This window comes from Hydractinia symbiolongicarpus, chromosome 1 (genome assembly GCF_029227915.1).
Source record: "Hydractinia symbiolongicarpus strain clone_291-10 chromosome 1, HSymV2.1, whole genome shotgun sequence".
In the NCBI taxonomy this organism is placed as follows: Eukaryota; Metazoa; Cnidaria; class Hydrozoa; order Anthoathecata; family Hydractiniidae; genus Hydractinia; species Hydractinia symbiolongicarpus.
The window spans coordinates 6,676,888-6,697,260 of NC_079875.1; the positions used below are offsets into that span (position 1 = coordinate 6,676,888).

General features: G+C 34.8%; 2 protein-coding genes across 2 annotated transcripts; both read right to left on the minus strand.

Moving 5' to 3' along the window:
* Window positions 1–446: 446 nt before the first annotated feature.
* On the minus strand, window positions 447–8,184 carry LOC130635086 (metalloproteinase inhibitor 1-like). Its single transcript, XM_057444670.1, has 2 exons — window positions 5,060–8,184; window positions 447–1,310 (listed from the first exon to the last, which is right to left on the minus strand). Exons 1-2 carry the CDS (start codon window positions 5,169–5,171, stop codon window positions 748–750), a joined length of 675 nt encoding a protein of 224 aa, XP_057300653.1. The 5' UTR covers window positions 5,172–8,184; the 3' UTR covers window positions 447–747.
* Window positions 8,185–8,328: 144 nt separating this feature from the next.
* Window positions 8,329–20,127, minus strand: LOC130645086 (uncharacterized). The gene is made up of 9 exons (XM_057450986.1): window positions 20,073–20,127; window positions 18,880–19,065; window positions 12,537–12,697; window positions 11,693–12,167; window positions 10,369–11,131; window positions 10,131–10,233; window positions 9,846–10,035; window positions 9,720–9,762; window positions 8,329–8,899 (listed from the first exon to the last, which is right to left on the minus strand). The coding sequence occupies exons 1-9, from the start codon at window positions 20,125–20,127 to the stop codon at window positions 8,515–8,517; spliced, it is 2,361 nt and encodes a 786-aa protein (XP_057306969.1). The 3' UTR covers window positions 8,329–8,514.
* Window positions 20,128–20,373: the final 246 nt, after the last annotated feature.

The following is a 20,373-nucleotide window of genomic DNA, read 5'->3' on the forward strand; positions in this document are numbered from 1 at the left end:
TTCAATGTTTTATGTATTATTGCCATTTTTGGACCAATTTTGACCTAAAAATGTATTTATTATTGATTGTTTGAGACGTGTGATATTTAATGCGATGTCAGGAAGAAACAATTGACTTGGTTATGTTAACTCTGATTCGGGATTATATCTGGCAAAAATAAAAATAAATACTCCTATTCATAAATTCAATACAAAAATGAGACTAAGCATAGAATTGAGGCCAGGGCTGCTAAAAAAACTCTTTATTTTAAGCCGGGCACAACAAAGTTGAATTCAAGTGAGAAACGATTAATTTTTTTTAATTTCTCATTACGCTCACCATGCTGCGCTTATTTAACGTCACAACATAGGTGTTTGTGATTGTATTTTTTAGGGCTGGGGTTTTCATTAATGCAAATATGGAAATTTATATAGTATTCTAAACACGTGAACAATTGATAAGGAAATTTTTCTCTGTAAAAACTGATGAATTTAGAAAATGCACAAAGGAAAATGAAGAATTCGAAAACAGCATGATTATATTCAATTTTCTTCATATTATATCACCCTCGACCCGACGTAATACGTAATATTCACAGTATATTGTCTCACTTATTCAACTATTTTCCAGAACCCAAATCTCTTCATTGTCTGGACACTAAGGTTTTTATGTACAGGTCCAGTGATGATTTATCTCACCAATCAGATAATCTGATTGGTCATTTTTGTCACCAAATTTTACTCCGATTATTCTTATTCTCGATTATCTCATTTTGCTTTTGCTAAACTGTCCTTCTTCGCTTCGCTTTCTCTTGTCTTGTTTTTCCCCAAACAAGTGTTGATTCTTTCTAACGAATATTTTGAAAATTTACAAACTCCACCATCTTGAATACAAATACCGTTACTTTCAAAACATTTTCTTTTATGCGTGGACACACGACGACACTTGCCAGCTTTCGTCTGACCACCATAATGTCGAAGGCAGCGATTACTATGGCAACCAGTGACCATGCAGTTGCATGAAAGTTTATTTTTACGAAACGCTTTTCGCATATGTTTCGAGAGTTTCGTCCATTTCGAGAGTAACCCGCAACTGGTGACGTAAACTTTGTTTCGTTTTATACTTCCACCTAGAAGATACAGTGTGTTTCGTCGAACATGTGCGTTACACATGGCCGTTGTACGTGGCGAGAAGATAATCTTTTTCCCGCCTTTAGTAAATATGTTTGAGTTTGGTTGATGGAATATTCTTTTGACTTCTACTTCGAAATTTACTATGTAAATATTCGCTGGTCGAATTCTCATGCCAGTTTTAATTTTTGCAAGTATAGCTATAAAAATAATAAAGAATGAATTAATAAGAATTAATAAAATTAAAAGAAAAAAATGTTTAGTTACACACAAAATGAGAATGTAGCTCAACCCTACAACCTAAAACAAGAGATCGTAATCTCCTTTTTCAGTTTTTTTTTCAAAAACCGAATCTATGGCTGGTTTATGAAGTAGTCAGTTCTCATTCTCCTATTCAGGGTCTTTTGGCCATTATTATGAAGCGGTCAAATTCATATAAAGGTAAAATACGTACTTAATGTTTGCTAACTATTTTATTAATTCCAGGAATTTTCAATTTTTGACTTTACTTTGGGAAGAGGAGTGACAAACTCAAATGTAAATTTCTGGTTTGGTATGTTCACGATTGTATACACAACTTAAGAAATTGTTAACACTAAAAAATATATAATAATTTCGATATGTGGAATTTACTTATAAGAAAAGAAGGTTTTTTGCGATTATTTACTGTATTTTGTGTTTCCAGTGAAACCCAAAAATTTAAAAGATCACATGACAAATGTAATCTGTTTTCTGATGAAAAAGTTATTTAACTCACTAAAAAATTTTTGAAATTAAAAATTCAGTTGACGATGAGATACTTTCAAAGATAGATAGATCTTATAATTGCAATCTGAAACACTTATACGGCCTGGTAACAAGGTTGATTTCGCGCGCTGAGAGGCAAAGCAATGCTTGCACATTAAGCAGCACATTTTCTGTGACGTCATCAGAAGCTTGAGATTTGTTAAAAATACCACTATCTGCTTAAAATTTGATTACTTTTGTTCCAGAGCGAGTTTTTGCATTCTGTAATAAAGATATTTAACATATTTTCCGGGTTTTACGTGGATCGCATAAAAAATTACCAAAAATCCGATTTTTTCCGATTTTCGGGCAAAATCGGACAAAATCGGGATATCGGATTAATCACGTGTTCAAATTATGCAAAATGATTCTTCTTAATAAAATAAAAGCTGTGTTGCAAGTTTCAAGTTCTAAGGATAATCCTAACATGAGTTATTAAATTTTCCCCATTATAAGGATTTCATAGAGATTTTTAGGAGTAGTTTCTCAGACATTAAGATAGCAATAAGGAGTTATTAAAAAAAGAAACCGTCAGGGGGGGTGGAATCCGCCCCACCGGACCTAATAAGGTTATGTAAATTTATGTGAGAATCTACCTTATAGAACTGAATAAAATGTTTAAAGAAAAAGATATTTCCCAACCTCTTCCCCAGGGTTCTTCTACGCCTGTGACATTCTAACCATCCTGTAACAATATCATAGGTGTTAAAGAGCCCTGGGGACAAGGTGGCGATATTTCGCACGTAAAAATCTGTTTACTAAATCGCTAACTCTTTTCCGGATGTAGCAAAACTTCAGCTAGTATGAACTAACCGGATTAAAAAGGCGGAGCTTTAGACCGGGATATCGGTTTCTTTTTTGATATTCTAGACTTCTTAAAATAAACCCAATCTTGTTACAATAGGCACCTTCACCTTAAGAAGGATAAGTTAAACATGAAGGGTATAATAAGATAGGAAACACGACGCGATTACTGTTTGTACTGCGCATATTCAGTAGGGGCTAATAAGACCCTGGGAAAATTGTTTAATTAATTTCCTAATTATACTGTTTTTTTATTTTTAATAAGATCAGACGAGAAATGATAACATTCTGTTTAGACTTTTAATGAGAGAAGATCATTTCTCGTCTTCTGTGGACATCAAATAACAAAAACATTGGCAGAATACGGCTGCATTGTGCTCAGATTTATCTCGGTTAACGGTTCAGTATTCTTGTCCAGAGTAAAGTATTTTAACTTAAGAGATATCTCAGTCTAAATACTCTGATGACGTCATACACTCATAAACACGTACGAATTTTTTGGGTTTTCTTCCTGTTGCTATCCTGTTAAATAGAGTTTCTTGGTTAGAAATAAAAACCTTGTCCCAGGATATCGCAGTACTAGAAGAGCCCTGGGAACTAGGTTGTAATAATAACACGATTAATTTTACAAATGAAATTCGAAAGCTGTTATATTAAGATTAAATCAAAAAGAGAAACTATGTTTTTATCTGTTACTCTTGTTTCAACGTTGCCCCCATGTCTTTTTAAGCTTAAAGCTTCCCAGGTGTAGAAAAACCCTGGGAACGAGTTTGAATCCTATTTTTGGAAATTGATAATATTGCATCAAATTCCCGCGCAATTTCTCGTACTATCCTTGTCACGGCTAGACAACTTCGGTAAGAGTCCTTTTATATCTATTTAGCAAAACAAAGCTTCGCATGGCGTCAGAGAATTATAAAGATTATGTATTTTGTCTCAATGTCTGGTCTATCTCAAACATAATCCACTTAAAATAGTTTTTGATCTGTTTGTAAAATAATATCTTCGCTTTAATGTCGAAAAGCCGCATATTTTCTGTTTCCCGTTTGACCAATCGAGGCGCTTTATAAAGATTTTTATTTTTCTTAACTAAAACTTCTGGTGTCAGGGTTTCATTTTAGAATTTTTTTGTCAACTTCTCCCTTTAAGATCTTCACGTCTCTCTATGATAATGGGACGGCCATCAGCTTACCATAGACTATCAGTTTATCAGTAAGAAAAAGTTGGCACAACGTGACTAAAATTTTGTTTAGTTCAAAACTTTTAGCGATTTTTTCTTTTTTTTAAGAAAGAAATTTCTAAAAATACATTTAAATATAGGTTAATGACACTTGGAAGAATTTTTGGATAAAAAAAAAAATAACCAACAAGCCATTCTCCACCCCAGTGCTCTTTTCTCAATAAAGAGTTCTGGGGTCGAGAATGGGAACAACCAACAACGAAACAAACAGTCGAGCCTGTGAAATACACAAACTTAGGCAACCGCCTCAGCTAAAAATGACACTTAGAAGAATTTTTGAACAAAAATTGCGTGATTTAAATGCACAGACGATGTGCAAATCTCTTTTGAAAATTAGTTGGTCGTAGTTACGCCCATCATAGGGTAATACCCGCCTTCTTTTTCAGCGTTCAGGTTTCTTGGTTAACCTGTCGTGGACGTAATAACGCCAGCCTACGTGATGAGATGACATTGACGCAGCTAAAAATAAGGATTGTTAAGGATTGTAGTCAACGCTAGCCTACGTCATGAGATGGACATCGACGCCGACAACAGCCGAAAAAATAACGTTCATTGAGATTGTGTTGAGGCAGCGTCTAATTTACGTATTTATCGCTGTAGTAATTGCTTTTCAAGAGTAATTTTCCCGTCATCTTCAACTTTTTAAATTGTTTCGGCTTTATCCAATATTATATTAATAAATTGTCGAGGAGGTTCAATAAGGGTCATTTTTCGGTTTCCTTTATGACACGATGGGTTTTACTGTGCATGAAAACCCAAAGGAAAATAAAAAAATTGAGGTTACTAACTGACTTCAGGACTTTTATTGCTCAGGAAAGAGCCCTGTTACTGCGCCGTTAAATATTTTTTTGGTCATTGTATCCAAAATATTGAAGCGCTGTGAGCAAGAATGAAGGAAAGGTATACGAAATTTAATGTCCTACGCAAAGTTTAAAGGCGTCAAATTTATTTGTTTGATCTGATTGAGATAAATTCGAAGAACGGCTGACCCCTTGTTTTTGTCAGAAATATTGTAGTATATAGAAATATAGCCAAGCGTTTGTTATAACACTTAAAACCTATGGGGAACACCAGGGGATGAATAAAAATGACGAAAAAAATAACAAAATCTACGCTTACCGAAATCCGATTGGCAGTATGCCTCATGTAACGTTTTGCGCAAACACTTGCACGCAAATGAGGCATCCTGATAAATTAGAACAGTGACGAATACAAGCCAGTGTGCGTTCATGATCAGTGAGTGAGGCAACCATACATCGCAGGCTCGACACTTATGGATTATATATTGTATTTATATGCTAATTATAAATCATCGTTTTTTGACAACTGACCACTTTCATTTCCAGACTCTATTGAAGCAGACTGTTGAGTCAGTATTTCAATTTTAAAGCATGAACCACTAGCTGTCAATTTATGTGACAACCATGTCTCGATTAAGGAAATACTTAAAAACATGTTTGTTATAATTGTGTTTGGGATATCGATAAAAACAGGATATGTCAAACGACGACAAAGAGCACTGTTAAATTGTGATGACACAACGGGGGAGAGCACAGTTGAAACCCTGAAAAACTAATGAATTAAGTATCAAACGATACATTTTTAATATAATCCACAATCCCAATCTTGTCAACATGTCTCCAGAACTTCACAATGCGTCTCCAATTGCCGTTAACACGTCTCTCAGTCTCGTCCATCCGTCTCCGAAATTATAACGAGTCATAAAACGTGATCTGCGGTCTGTTTTTTTGTTAAGAACATCGTGAAACTGCTGTGCAAAACAACAACCATTGCCACACTTACTTAAATAAAATAGTCTTTTGAACTGACCACAGTGAAATTACGACTAACCTACGCTAGAGGAAAATTTCCTGATTCCAATCACCCTCGATTCGCTAAATCATAATTATGATTGATAAAATTTGTGTGAAATTAGTAGGACGTGTCCCCTTTAAGAAAGCTTTAAGGAAAGATTAAGCGCGCAAATCTCTTCTATTTTTTTCCCTAAAATCGACCGGAAGCAAGATAATAGGACTGTGCTTTTCAAATCCTTTAAAAAGTAATTGAAGTTCAAAAATATAGGCTATTAAGAATGACCAGCCTCAAACCAAAAAAAATATCATAATTCAAAGGGTGTAATCTACATCCATGTTATACAGTGTTTTATAAAAAGTGACGTTTTACTGAATGTTGGTAATTACACACTTCTAGTAAGGCGTTCCCTGGTTTTAAATTGTGCAATAATACATTGCTGTTCTTCCCGCAAATATCAATATCAAAACGTACACGCCAAACAGGCAGGTTAATAGGGAGTGAAAACATTTTAGTACTCAAAAGAGCGTGAGAAAGAGGTTGTGTGTCAATCATTTTCTAATAAACTTTGATAATTTATCGTAAATTTTACTTACAGACCTCACAAGGGTAATTTTCTAGAGATTTGACAAATCATCACTTCACAACTGCACGCGACTAAAATCTTTCAAAAAAACGAAGCAATTTATCAGTAAGTCAGTAAATAAACAGGACAAAAAAATTATTATAATTTCGAGACCTCTTTAATTAACCTCGTCCCCAAGGTATTTTGTATTTTTTCGGATTTCGCCGTCCCGAGATAAAAAAACTGGCGCCGGAGGAGGTTGTTCTTTAAAACGATAGGAACACACCAGCCTAAATGATCAAGTAAAAACGTGAATTTGGTCTTCCTGGATGGATAGCTAACACTCTCGCCCCAAAGCTCTTTAAGTAAAACCTATCTCACAGAGATTTGGGGTCGAGAATGGTAACAAAAACAGCATAAGAAATAAACAGTCCAGTTTGTAAAAATACGAAAACTTAAGCAACATCAAGACTTAACCAAAATTTTGTGTTGCTTATTAAAAAGCGTCTTACGTTCAGTTGGGGCGTAAAACTTGCTGCAGAAATTGGGCGCTAGTGGACAACATTGGGCGTTATTGTTGAAATATCATAGTCTTTCTTCTTTGAAGTAGCTTTGCGCACTTGTGTAGTACGCCTTAAAAAGTAAAAGCCACGTCATAATTATAAGATTAACCACAGAAAAATCTATAACAGTAGACACCTTTTTGGAAAATAGTTTTTGATTTGGTTTTGTATAAAAACATATAAACTTCGACACGTGTTAACTAATATAATTTGAAAAACATTTGATAGTTATATAGCCACAAGTTCTATCTTCAATTTGATCACTCTTTCCACACTGGCGCCTCATTCAATTCATGACATAAATTATTTAGTTACTATAGCAACCACGTCGGTACACTTGTTATAACGTTACCGCTTCAATTATTCCAGCTTTGTTTTCAAATATACGAATATCAACCTGACGAGTTTTTATTTTTTTTCTGTAGCCATTTCGACGTTGTTTGTGAATGTGCTGCATCCCCATGTTACTAAAGATGACAGCGTTTTCGATATTCTGATTGGCTATTGAAAAATAATTTTGTTGAAAACAATTTCGACAGTAAAGTCGTCCCCAAGCTGCCAAAATAAAGGAACCCCAGCCAGAAATTTAAAAAGCTTTCCAGGAGTTTCTAACATCCTACAGGGGTCGGGTTTAACAAGAAAAAAATGAATATTTTAATTAGAAAAAACGAAACGTACCTTTTACGACACAAATTATTTTTGGAACTTACAAAAATGGTTCACAAAAAAGGTAGACTGCGCCTATGATATGGTAAATAAAAAATGGAATTAAACAAAAAAGAAAAAAAGAAGAACTCTGATGCGTGTCTTTAAAATTAAATATTCGCGCAAAAAAATACTTCAGTGCGCAAAATATTGTTTAGAAATTTTGCGCAAAATGTCTATTTGCACAAAAATTAAAAAAAATAGAAACGCGTTTACACTTTGTGGAAAATCCTGAACTTTTTTATTATTCTCTCATTTGTGGTGTTATTAAATCAATACGTTCCTATTGCTATGCATCGAAAATTAATCCACACGAAAATTATCACGAATAAGTTAGAATCAGTGATAATTTCCGATTTAACTAAAGTTTTTTGTACAATCAAGCAACACGACAAATTACTCCATGTCTTGATTTAGACAATTTAAGAACACCTGGTTAGCTATTATTAGGTTGTTTTTTTAAATATCAGAATTCTAACCAGGCTTGATAGTTATTTTTATTTCTCTATTTTTCTAAACAATACACCTTTGATTTTAACCCGAAACCTCTCACATTCTTATAAAAGAAAAAAATGTGTAATAAACAGGTTTTCTTTTAAAACACCTAAAAACTCTGGATACCAATCACCTTATATCAGATTGTACATACCATTAATTAGTACAAGACATAGGTTACTTCTCAAGTCTTGCTAACCAATGATATGCTTCCGTAGATGCCTTTGCATTTATATTAACAAAACAAGAACAAGTAGTAAGTTCTTATAATTAAAAATTACAGTACTACAAACACACTTGGTGTACTTGAGCATTCCGACTAAATTTCAACAGGTTAGCGTATGCACACAGGGTTGCACATCACACTGTTATTAAATAATCGTACTTCAGTTTAAATATGACTTCCACATTTTAATTCCAGCATTTTGATGTCGTCATGGCGCCGTGATGTAGGTGACAAAAAACTTGATCACGACAACATAGAACAAACAAAAACCGATTAAGAATCTGACAAAGTCGTAAGCATAAAACGTGAACACAATCCCAACACCAATCCCACAGCATATGAGGAGGAGAGCAATCACACCATAAAAGAACAATCGTGCGTGTCTTGCATATCTTCTATGCTCGCGCCGCTCGTCACCGTTGAGTAGATACGTTAACAGCATAAAGAGGATAATTAAAAACGTTCTGATGACGTAACAGAAATGAACCAATCGATTTTGACGTCCATCCACATCCCCTTCAAAGCGAACATTGGAGGGTGACGGGAGAGGGTGGTTGTTGACTGGTCTTCGCATCTCGGCCAGTGATCGTTGCCTGTGTTATATTTTATCAGATATATTATCAATAGCAAATATAATAATATAGATCGAGCGGGGACCGAACTCGCGAGTTCTTACTTGCTAAGGGGTTGCTTAAACTGCTTAGCTAACGACAACGCGAAGTAGTGCTGCTTTGATTGCATAATCTGGTGATATGTCTGTACTATCATAAATATTCTTAAGCAAGAGAGCTAGCTCTTTCACCCATCGATAAAGATTAAGAAAGTCCACACCTTCTCATTGAGTTTATCAGGCAGGGTGACATATAACTTTGTAGAATTTTACAGCAGGTGTGGCCACCTTGCTAGTAAGTAAACAATAACCAAATGTTACACGAACTAGTTGCTCGAAATAGGTTTGAATTGCAATAGAAGGAAGTAAAATATTTTACAGACCTAAACTTTGTGGATACGAAAGAGTCTGTTCTCTACGACTCGAACACTCCCTAGTTTCCTCTAAAGGTAGAGCAGCCATGTGTTCAAAACAAATCCGCGAGATTTTCAGGTTACGCCAAAAGGGTTGACTTTGTCATTCATAATTTTTCCAAGATTTATAAAACGTTTTTGTTACTTCAATCTGATAAAGATTTTACGCGGGAAACCAAGCATGTTTCTCTCGTTAATACTTTCTCATGTAATAACGCTATTTTAGTAAAAAAAAAGTTTAGGAAAGATTTTAACATAACGCTATTTTTAATTCTATCAATTATTTTTCCAAAAGAGATTAGGGCCACTTTATGTGCGCAAAGTTGTATCGTGCGAAAATAACCCTGCGCAATTCATTGACCGCGCGAATTTCAATACCATTAAGGATACCTGTGGATATCAGGATAAAGTCTTTTTATCTCATCTTGAGTTTCTACAAAAAAGAAATTTTTTCTTTCTTTCGACTATTAAAAAAATTAAAAAAAAAATTATTGCTACCGAGAAAATATCTCTCACCTGAGTTCGCTTCCACAGAATATATTCGTTGTCGGCATAATGGACACATCGGTTTCTTGCGAGACACTTTGTGCAGCTGACGTAAACACGGGCCACAAAAAACATGTCGACAAGCGGTAGTATGCGGGTCGTACAAAATGTCCAAGCACACCGGGCATTGGTAGCGGTCAGGTATTTCAAACGCGGTTCCCTAAATTGTACATTTAAATTCTGAAACAACCATGTTAAATTTTATAAACGATTTTTTGTGTTATCGATTTTAAAAGAGGCTACATATTCACTTACGTCATCATCATGATCGAAGCGTTCACGCTCTTCTTCCAGGTTGTTTTCAAATTGACCCGATTGGAAAGGTGAAGAAGACGTAGTATAATTTAAATTCGAGCGCCTGAAAACATAGACATAAATTATCATAATTAATTTAACATAAATTAACATAATTCACTTGTCGAAACAAAAGTGATGACGTGACTTTCATTTGTCAAAAACATAAAAATAAAACAAAGAAGCAAAACGACCTTACCTTCTTTGACTGTCACTCTCCTGTACTGCTCTCCTTCTTTGTCTTCTTCTTCGCCGTTTCAGTGTGGAACAGACATTTTCATCATTTTCAATCAAGTCTTGCAAGTTTCGAAGTTCTCGCTGCACATCCACCAAGTCACCGTGTATGTCGTGGTCTCCTCTGACACCAAACAACGCGTCAAGATCTCCACAAACAAGTCTAGAGTTCTGTTGGCAATTAAGACATGCGTTTGATGCATCGTATGATATATTTACAAAATCATCGAAACGTTGCCTTGATAAATAGCTACACCCACACTGTGGGTTAACACGTTTTCTGTTGTCTGATCGAGACAACAGCTGATTGTACCAGGAACGACAGCACGTGCAGTTCAGAACATGAGGAGTGGCTTTATGGGAAGTGAAATAATCTCTTGGGAATTCATTCGCACATTTTGTTGGCGACTTTGGAAGTCGGTTCTGGCCACGTAAGCACTTTGCATCAATAATAACATCTTCACCGTCGCTAACTTCAGAATCAAAACATACATTCTCGAATGTAGAAGTAGTGGAATTAAACCTTCTGCGCACACAAAACTTCATACTCTCTTCACTTTGCTTTTCATTATGAGCGCCAACCCTGCACGTATTGCAATGTTCACTTTCTTCGCTGTTATTACCAAGAGTGTCTAGTTCAATTCCATTGGATATCGATTCGTTTCCTAAATCAGTCTCTGGTTTTTTTCTTACGCTACCAGTGTTGAGAGAACCATTTAAAGCTTTAACTGCGAAAAAAACCAAACAAGATTTCTCATAGTTTTACGACAAGTTTAGAGTTACTAAACTTCACTTTAGCGAAAAAACGTGTAGATTTCGCGTAGATTCCTAGATGCGCTTGGGGAATCCCTCATTTCCCAAACGCGTGAATGGGTTTCGTGTATAAATAGATCAAATGAAACGCAGTCAACTTAATTAGGTTGCTAGCTAAAAGTCAAATCCCTAAATTTAGGTCCTGGTTAACTCTTTAATGAAGTCGAATAAAATTCTAGTATAAATCCACAGCTTGAAACATTAAAAAATCTAAAAGGAAATATAAATACACATATAATCTACACGGCGTTTGTCAGTATTTAAATTATTTCTGGAGTTTTCCAAACTATGACAGCCTTAATGATGAGATTCCCCCTTGAAATTATTTATATAGTAAATGTCTTCCTAAGATGTTTCAGTAGAAAAATAGGAAGCATATAATTTCTGGAACTTCTAGGAGATGGAGAAAACCATAAAATCCTAGTAGCATTTTCTAATATTTAAACTTTTAAAATTGAAAGTTGTTAATATCCTACCATCTACTTCAATGTTTAATGATGCAGGGTTATACTTCGCATTGCAAGTACACGAAATTTCAACGCCAGATAAAGAGATACTTTTTCGTTTCCCAGACTTGTCATTTTCTTCTCTACAGCTTCGGTCACCATTTTGTTTTCCACCCTCAGGGTTATCAGTTTGTTTTTCACTGCCAGTGTTATCATTTTGGTCTTTGCTGTCAAGGTTACCATTTTGTTCTTTATTATTAGAGTTGCCACTTTCGTTATCACTGCCTTGACTATCATTTTGGTCTTTCCCTTCTGTATTTTTTACATCAACAGAATCATTATTTCCACACGTCATGACTTTCATATGATCAATTTTACTTTTCACCACGTAGATTGCAGGAATGGTTTCCTGTCTGCATTCACATTCAATCATATGAATAAAATCAAATGCACCAATACGAGCTTCACACTGAGGGCAATAAAGCTTTCCTTTACACCAGTTTCCCTAAGAAAGATGTATACCAACAGTCAATATACGTTCTAAGGTTCTGAAAATAAGTACCAAATCAATTCTTTGTTGGAAAATGGTGATTTTTCTAAATCCCTTATTGATTTGGCGAACATATCACAAGGAAAATAGTAGGCTATTGAAGAAAATTATAGTAACATCTTCCATTTAATATTGCCATGGAGAAAAACAGACAACTTTGCAGAAATTAGTCATCAACCCGAAAGCTGAAAAGAGTTTTTTTTTGTACACGTTTCTTTATTCACACATCGTGACAACAAAGAGTTTCCACCTTGTCTTTAAAGTTCTTGTTATGTAAAATCTACTTAGTACGTTTCATAATAAACTGGGGTATATAATACATACCTCCTCAACGAGTTTTAAAACCCAGGGTAAAATATTATCATCATCACGAAGGTACCATAAAGAACAGCTTGGGTGAACAATATGTTGTGATGATAAGTCCACATTTTTGAACAAAACAAGACGGCACCTTCTGCATTGAAATTTATTTTCTGCCATTTTCTCTGAAAGAAGAATCAAAAATTATTATCATACAGTATCATTCTCTTTCAGGAAGTTTTTGGTATGTGTGTAGCAGACAACATATCTTTAGTATTTTAGACGCGTTGGTCAACTTCTCATAAAGTTTAGCTAGTTTAATGATATGGTTAATGCCCCTAAAACAAGTGAGTTGTATGCCTGAGGTTTTGTCAATTTTGCGAAAATTGTTGATATCTAAAAGAAGCATTATTAATCCCTTACAAGAATTCAACAATTGCACATAACAGATGTAGTCATTTTAACAATAAGCTAAGTTTGGAACAACCTTGTCACCATTGTTGGAGATAATATACTTCCCAGCTTTGACAAAAAAAGATTAAATAATTAAATATATCAGGACATAAAACAATTGGCCACAACTTAACACCATCTCGCTCATTTATGCAATCATCAGTAATGAAATAAAGATCAAGAATTTCAATTTGATGTAATTTTAATTTGCGTTTATATTCTTTCTCCAAATTTCCCAATGGTGGTCACACTAATGAAAATTTGCAATTTCAGGAGTTCAGATTGGTGGAAAATGCATTTCCAGCTTATTTAAACACTGATATTAATGTCAGGCAGAATTCAACAAAAACCTCTCCAATATGACACCAGATAAAATAAATAAAATTGAATCTGTAACTTAATGTTTAAATTATTAAGACAGCCTGAAATAAAAAAGAAAAGAAAAAATTAAACTTTATGTCAAGAGGACCTAATTGTTTTTTTTTAATGGATGGCCATAAGAAGCTCATGGGTTATCAGAACAGTACATTTCCACTGGCCATTTAAAGCTGTATAGATAAAAATAATATTTTTAACAGTATGGGCCTCAAATTCAAAACTAAGAGATAGTTGGCAGGTGGTATCTTGAGTACCTATACGAATCTAGGACAATTCCAAGTTTTTTAAGATTAGACAAGGGGACAGAGACATTTACAATCAGTGTTACGCAGTGTTTCTTAACACAAACTCATATGGATCAAGACATAGATGATGCAATGCATGAACCAGGCCCGGTCAGAAAATTTACCCCGGGTAGCACTAAATCTGTCACGTAAATTAATCTGCGTAAGCGAACCATGTGCAATCACAAAAGCTCGTGCAAATTAGTTTGCATGAGTGGTCAATGAAATATAAAGGTACTACATGCACATGCTTGATCTGTAAAATAAGACTAAAAATGATCCAGTCGTCACTGATCAAAAATATCAACAGAAATACTTGATCAAGTGCCCTTAAAATTATAATTTTTTAACGTCGGCAATAAAATGACGTGAGATTCATTTCAACTGATTTGCGTCGGCATTGTGTCGGCAATAATTTTTTGTAGTGAAATTGTTTATCTGGCAATATCTTTTGTCCTTCACCTTTAGGGGTAGACCTCTCATAAATTCGATGCACTAATCTCCTAAGATGATGACAAATGAAAATGGAGTGCAAGTCTTATTGACATACCTTCTGGATGGTGAACTTCGTTAGGTTAATAGTTCACTGCCAACTGCCTTTTTATGTTTCTAGATGAACTTATTAGGTTAGGGCATCATTAGGTTGTATATCGCAGAAGTCGCCGGTGACAAGCTTCGAAAATGCTTCTCACCAACACAGTTTAACATGAAGTAAAACTGTACAGGAGACTCAATTGTTAGAGTCTTTGCAGAACATCTCTCCTCATAAAGCCAGGAGCAGGGCTGACTTATTGCCTGCTGTGTCATGTGGGAGAAAGAACTTCTGGGCTTCTTTTTAATACAATATATATATACAATTTTTTCGATTATTTTTACGATTCGAATAGCACCACAGTATTTCTGTAGCCTGAATTATTTTAGTTAGTGATAAGGCTGGGTTTAAAATATTTGTGTTTGCCGTCGCCTGACCGGGTCAGTAACATAGCGCGGTCACTGTTTAGGTCACTGTTACAAAACATTTTTTTCTTTCTAAAGATGCAGGAATGCCATGCTTAAAACGAACCCCATGAAAAATGAATTTTGTAAAACGTTTTAACCACAAATGCAAGGTTGGATGCGATGATGTGCTGGCAGATTTGCTAAATTTTTAAAACTTTCTTCAACATGTTTATTCTTCGGTATTACATCACAAGAACATTCGTCCGAAAGCTGTATTAAGGTACAGGGCACCTAACCTCTCCCATGTTCTGGTTATATTTAACTTGCATGGGTGCACACTTTTCTCGCAGTATTCTCTGTGACAATGAAGGTCGGACTGACTTGTGGCATGGTTCCAAATGGTCTTCTAACTTTCATTTCGAGTTTCAGTGTAATGCACCAGCCAAGCATAAGAGTGTCAGGATGAAGGAAAGGGGCCGACCTTAATGTTCTCTTTACCTCATGTTCTTCAGAATAACACGATTGTTCCTCATAAACTTTGTATTTTGGTGGCCCTTATTTAGTAGATTCGCTTAAAATGTGAGAAAAATATATCGTAGGATCTCTAGAAAATTCTGATAAATAGTCTCTCATGTGAGCGATTTTTTTGCGTGTGTGAGGCTGTGTGCGCGTGCGATTGCACGCGTATCATGACCAGGCCTGATGAACTAAACAGTAACAATACAAATCTGAACAAATAAAACACTTAAAATGTTAAGTGAGCTAAACATTCAGCCTTTTGAATTCGTTCGGTACATGTGCTGTTTCCATTTTTTAGAAAATTTGCCTTCAATAAAATCCTCTACTATTACAAAGGAATATTCCACTGACTCTTCCAATAGTTTTTCTAATTTTGCTATGTGATATGAAAACGTTCTACCGAATCCTTTTCTAGCATCACCAGTTAACTTTAACCTGAACTGTTCAGCAAAGTGTAGTGCTAACATCGCATTTGTATTGCTTTTTGTTAAAAATAAAGTTTCCTTATTTCCTGAATTGTTGAAGCTTTGTTCACCATGTCAATAAGATCATATATGTTTTCTCTAAAATCTTTTTTATGACCAGCTGTTTACCAAGTAAATCTTTTGCTTTTAAAAACAGAATGAAAACCTCCATGGGCAAATGCCTTTTTTTCCAAAATATATTTCTTCAATTGGCTGACTCCAAGCCATTGAACTTATGTTGAAATAAAAAAATTCAGTAATTTTAGGTGCATCTGAAACTTTGAAGACTAATGTGCCCCATTGCAGCATTGATGAGACTGTTAAACTTTCAGGTTGCAGTCACTTACTGACAGTAATGCTTTCTAACTGCAGATGAGGTGGATGGAGGGCTCGATAACTCGTTTTTTCTGGAATTGGTGGTGATGGTGGAGGTTGAAAATAATGATAAACTTTGACGTGATGATGTACCCATTCTTTGCCTTTTCTTGTTAAAATATATTAGTGGGTTCATCATGAGTTTGCTTAGCACTTCTTGATCTGAATCATTTTCCTTATTTATAGGATGGTTGTTTGAAGTGTTTTGAAAATATCTAACATGATTCAAATTAAAGTATTTAATTTGATCTATTTATACTGATTTTAAATACCACACTTCATATTTCTATTGCATAGCCTGTCAGTGAAGTGTCTCTTGCAAGCGATTTTAACATTTTCAAATGTTATTTCTTCGAAAGGATAAGGTACAAACTCAAGTGGACCAATCTTTGTACTTTATAAAACTGTTGCTTTACTGGCACAACTGTAGCGCCAGCTTTTTCACTTTTCCTTTCATTGATGGTCTCTTTGGTTCCTTTCTCTTTCATTTTACATGCGAATTGCTTCCACTTGTCTGCATCCTTATTTGCCGCCAATTTATTTTAGGGCACATTTAAAGTTTAAGATTATTACATTTGGTTCATGAATTTTGCAGTCAATATCTGTACGTCGAAATCACAATTGAGCTTCGCAAGCGAAGCGAAATTGTGGAGCATGTTTGCTACGCGAAGTTTACCAAGAGAATTATTGAGATTCTCAAAGTTTTCTGTTTCTTTTTAGATTTTAGAAAAAGAAAAAAGTGAAACCTCATACAGCCTTGTTACTGTTTTTCTGTCAAAAATTTAAGCTGAGTTATAAATCTTGATAAAGTTAATAAATTGTTTTCGTTTCTGTAGATTGTTTGTTCTCGTTTACTGTTTCCTGTGAGTTTTCGAAATTCATTGCAGCAGATTCCGTGGCTCCAAGAAACCAGTTTTTATAACTAGTGTCGTTATTTTTACATAAAAAAAAACCCACAAGCTGTTTCGTTCGCCTTCTCATCTCCAAAATCATTAACGCTCTATTATTATCTGCATTCCGAGTATTATTTTCCAGTTGAAAGAATTACCTAACGACGCGCATACCCTTAATTCGTGACATTTTCGCACACTACGGATTGTACAACTCAATGTATTGCATTTCTTTCAAAATAAGGGTATTAACTTTATAAAAGTATAACTTTGCATGATTTTTTGACGCTAAAAGCTTCATAAATATTGGATTTACATCGGCCACCACTGACAATATTGTGATTATTATCAATATTTAATTTTATAACTTTGTGAAAAAGAGGTTTTACAAAATTTCTTAGTTATGTTTTTGTTCAGTTTCGCGCGATCTAAATTTCTCGTACCTTCTGAAAAGAAATATTCCGCATATATATATATATTGTATTTTTGCCAAAAAATCACTACTTTTGCACAATGAGTTGTTGATGTTTTGCGGTGAGTTTATTTTACAACCTGGTCCCCAGGGGTTTTCTACGTCTATGATATTCAGTTTTGGTGTATTCCCAAATATGTATGTAAAAGATGTTAACACCTCAACTATTGGCTAATTTCAATTTAGCTTGCAACTTGCGCAATGCTTCGCAACCTTTTTTTTAATTTCTAATTGACAATTAACAATTCTCCATAAGCCAAAGCCTCGCATTTCATCATTTCTGTGGAAAATGTAATTATATAAAAAATTGTTGTTTTATAGAGTGGTATTAGAAAGAATACCTGTCATTCTTCCCTGGAAGAATGACAGGTATGATGAGTTTAGTTTACTAGACTAAAGTGGTATTCCATTTTTTGTTTTTCTATGTTATTTGTTTCAGTCACAATGTATATTTTACATGATGTTTTGTTATGTATACGTATGTGTTTATTGGTTTTTTTATCAGGACATGCAATTATAGCATTAATTTATTACTAAAGTGTAAATCTTTATGACAAATAAATAAATTAATCTGTGAAGCTTGTTTGAATTATTGGCATAATAAGTTCCATTGCAGAAAAAGCTCTAGTGATTAACTCAACTATTACTCAGTCCACAAGAAGTCAGTCATCTGCCTCACACAAAGTTCTAAAAAATCCTCATGCGTGGCATAATTCGATCGTAAAAATATGTTTAAAGTTGATTATATAAATACCCACTTTAAATAATAATAAAACACACTATCCCTATGTCCTACACGTGTATTTAATTGCTACTTTTAATTCATTATATAATAGATCAAAGCTAAATAAATGTTGTCAGGTGCTATCCCCTGTTACTTAGATAAAAACATTACGAAGACCTAAACATGTGTGTAAACAAGAGTGTACACAAAACTTGTTTCTTGTTGTGTGTTTTAAGAGAGTTTTCTACTATGGCATATAGGGTTTAAAGTTCAACTTGCACCACCAGGCTTCGAAAATCCATAATGGCGCATAGTCTCTGAAATGTGGAAAATTTATACAGCTAGAGTGGTTGATTGCAGGAGGAAAAGAAGAGGTGAAACATGAAAGCACATACAAAAAACAGCTATTTTTTTAGCTTTATAAAAATTTAAAATTTATTGTTTTGTGCAAAAAATAGGTAGCACTGTCAAAAACATTTTCTGTAGGTAATATACATCACCTTTTACTTTCTTGAACTCTCCTTGTAGTAGGGGTATTATAATCCTTTCGAAATATTCCCAGGCTTAAATCCTGGCAGGAGTTGTTTGCTTTATTATAGGCTTATTATAAAAGAAAGTAATAAAATACATGATTTATGCATGCAAAATCGAAAGAAATTAATGATGCTATGAGTAGTTAGCTCTGCTATGATGATGGACCTCTGGGACCTTGGAAGTTCATACATTCCCCAATCTTGTATATGGTATTTGCCACAGAAAAAATTGAAATTACAGTGGGTATAATATACAATATAACCAGTTACATATAGTTATATTTTAATGGATGGAGACCAACATCATATAAAACTGCAAAAGAAACCTATATTTACCAAAATGAAAGGTGTTGTTGCTGTTCTGCCCAGATTGCGAAAACGGCCTGTTTACAACCGAGACAGCCGGATTATGTACACATGATCCGATTATGTTTTTTTTGCACTGGTTATGCAGTGGTGACCGGATTATAAACGCTGATATAATGGCTGGCCAGGCAGGCTGTGATTGGCATTTTCTTCGAACTTTTGCGAATTAAACATTCTCTGGAAGATAGAACACCCCTAAAAACTAGGGATGGCGGAAGAAAAAAGTCTCGACGTAATTCTTAGTTTAAAACTTTTCAGCATAATATACTTTGAAGTAACTAAATTTCACGGAACCTAAATTATTCTTTTTGCGGGAATTAAGTTTGGTGAAAAGTTATTAAACTTGCGAATCCCAAAATTTAGTATTTGCCCCGAAATTTCGTTTCATTTGAGAGCAACAACAACTTTGCCACCAGGGCTATTCGCTTGTCAGAAGTGATGACGAATGATATAAAAGCGGTCGGTCCCGATTATATTTGTTCTATAAGTCTGGAATAATATTTGACTGTCATACATAAGCCGGCCTTCCCCGATTATGTGCGTTCTATAATAAATGAGAAATAATATTACACTGTCGTATATAAACTGGCCTGCCCTGATTATATGTCCCTTTTATAAGTGCCAAATAATATTTTTTGAGTAATAAGCCGGCCTGTCCTGATTATGTATTTTCTGCCCCGTTCTTAACCGGTGCAAGCTGCCGTACTTAATCAGGCCAATGTTCATTATCCGGGCAGAACATTGCTGCTTGGGTTGCTTGCGAAGTTTTATTTGTGCACCTACATTGAATTTTATTATGTTCTACTCATCAATAGTGGTACGAAATTCATCCGCGATCTCGGTCCTAGTCTCATATAGTCCCAACCTTGTCTACCAGGACAATTTTTATGAAGCGGGAGGCGGGTCAGTAATGCGTAGTCCAATTTCGTTACAATTTAATGTGCGACCACTATTTCTCGAAATTGTGGTTCAAGACTTTGCGACGGCGGTTTCTAGAAATAGTGGTCGAAAATTACGACGCCTCTTTTTAGAAAGCGGCATCCAAAGGCGGATTAGAATTAGTCATCAGATTAATTTTTTTGGCCACGCATTCTAGAAAGCACCGCCCAGAGTTCTTTAGGACTAAGCATTCTACAAAGCATCGGTGTAAATAGTCTGCCAACGTATTCTAGAACGATCTTTCAAAAAAGATTGAATAGTTTGTTGTTTTGCTGACATTATACGAATTTAAAATTCACATAAAATTATAAAAATATTTTCCAGTAAAAACATATCCACTGTGCCTCAATCAAAAATGTGAAAAATTACGGTTTATTAAGAACCATGTTCTTATTATTATTCCAAATGTTTTATACAGAAGATGGCCACTTTAGAGTTGGAAACAACGTTATCAACGTGAATCCTGTGTTCTGAACACATACATTAGGTATACACCGGCATTGACCACAAGGCCACACGCCACAC

What these genes read in the sequence shown, in the direction of transcription:
- LOC130645086 (XM_057450986.1), bottom strand. Translation starts at nt 20,127, where the DNA reads ATGTCAGCAAAACAACAAACTATTCAATCTTTTTTGAAAGATCGTTCT. An exon ending in GAAAGATCGTTCTAGAATAC is followed by an intron (nt 19,066 to 20,072) that starts GTTGGCAGACTA and finishes AATTCGCAAAAG; the next exon opens with TTCGAAGAAAATGCCAATCA. An exon ending in TTTTAAAACTCGTTGAGGAG is followed by an intron (nt 12,168 to 12,536) that starts GTATGTATTATA and finishes CATCTTTCTTAG; the next exon opens with GGAAACTGGTGTAAAGGAAA.
- LOC130635086 (XM_057444670.1), bottom strand. Translation starts at nt 5,171, where the DNA reads ATGAACGCACACTGGCTTGTATTCGTCACTGTTCTAATTTATCAGGAT. An exon ending in ATACTGCCAATCGGATTTCG is followed by an intron (nt 1,311 to 5,059) that starts GTAAGCGTAGAT and finishes TTATTTTTATAG; the next exon opens with CTATACTTGCAAAAATTAAA.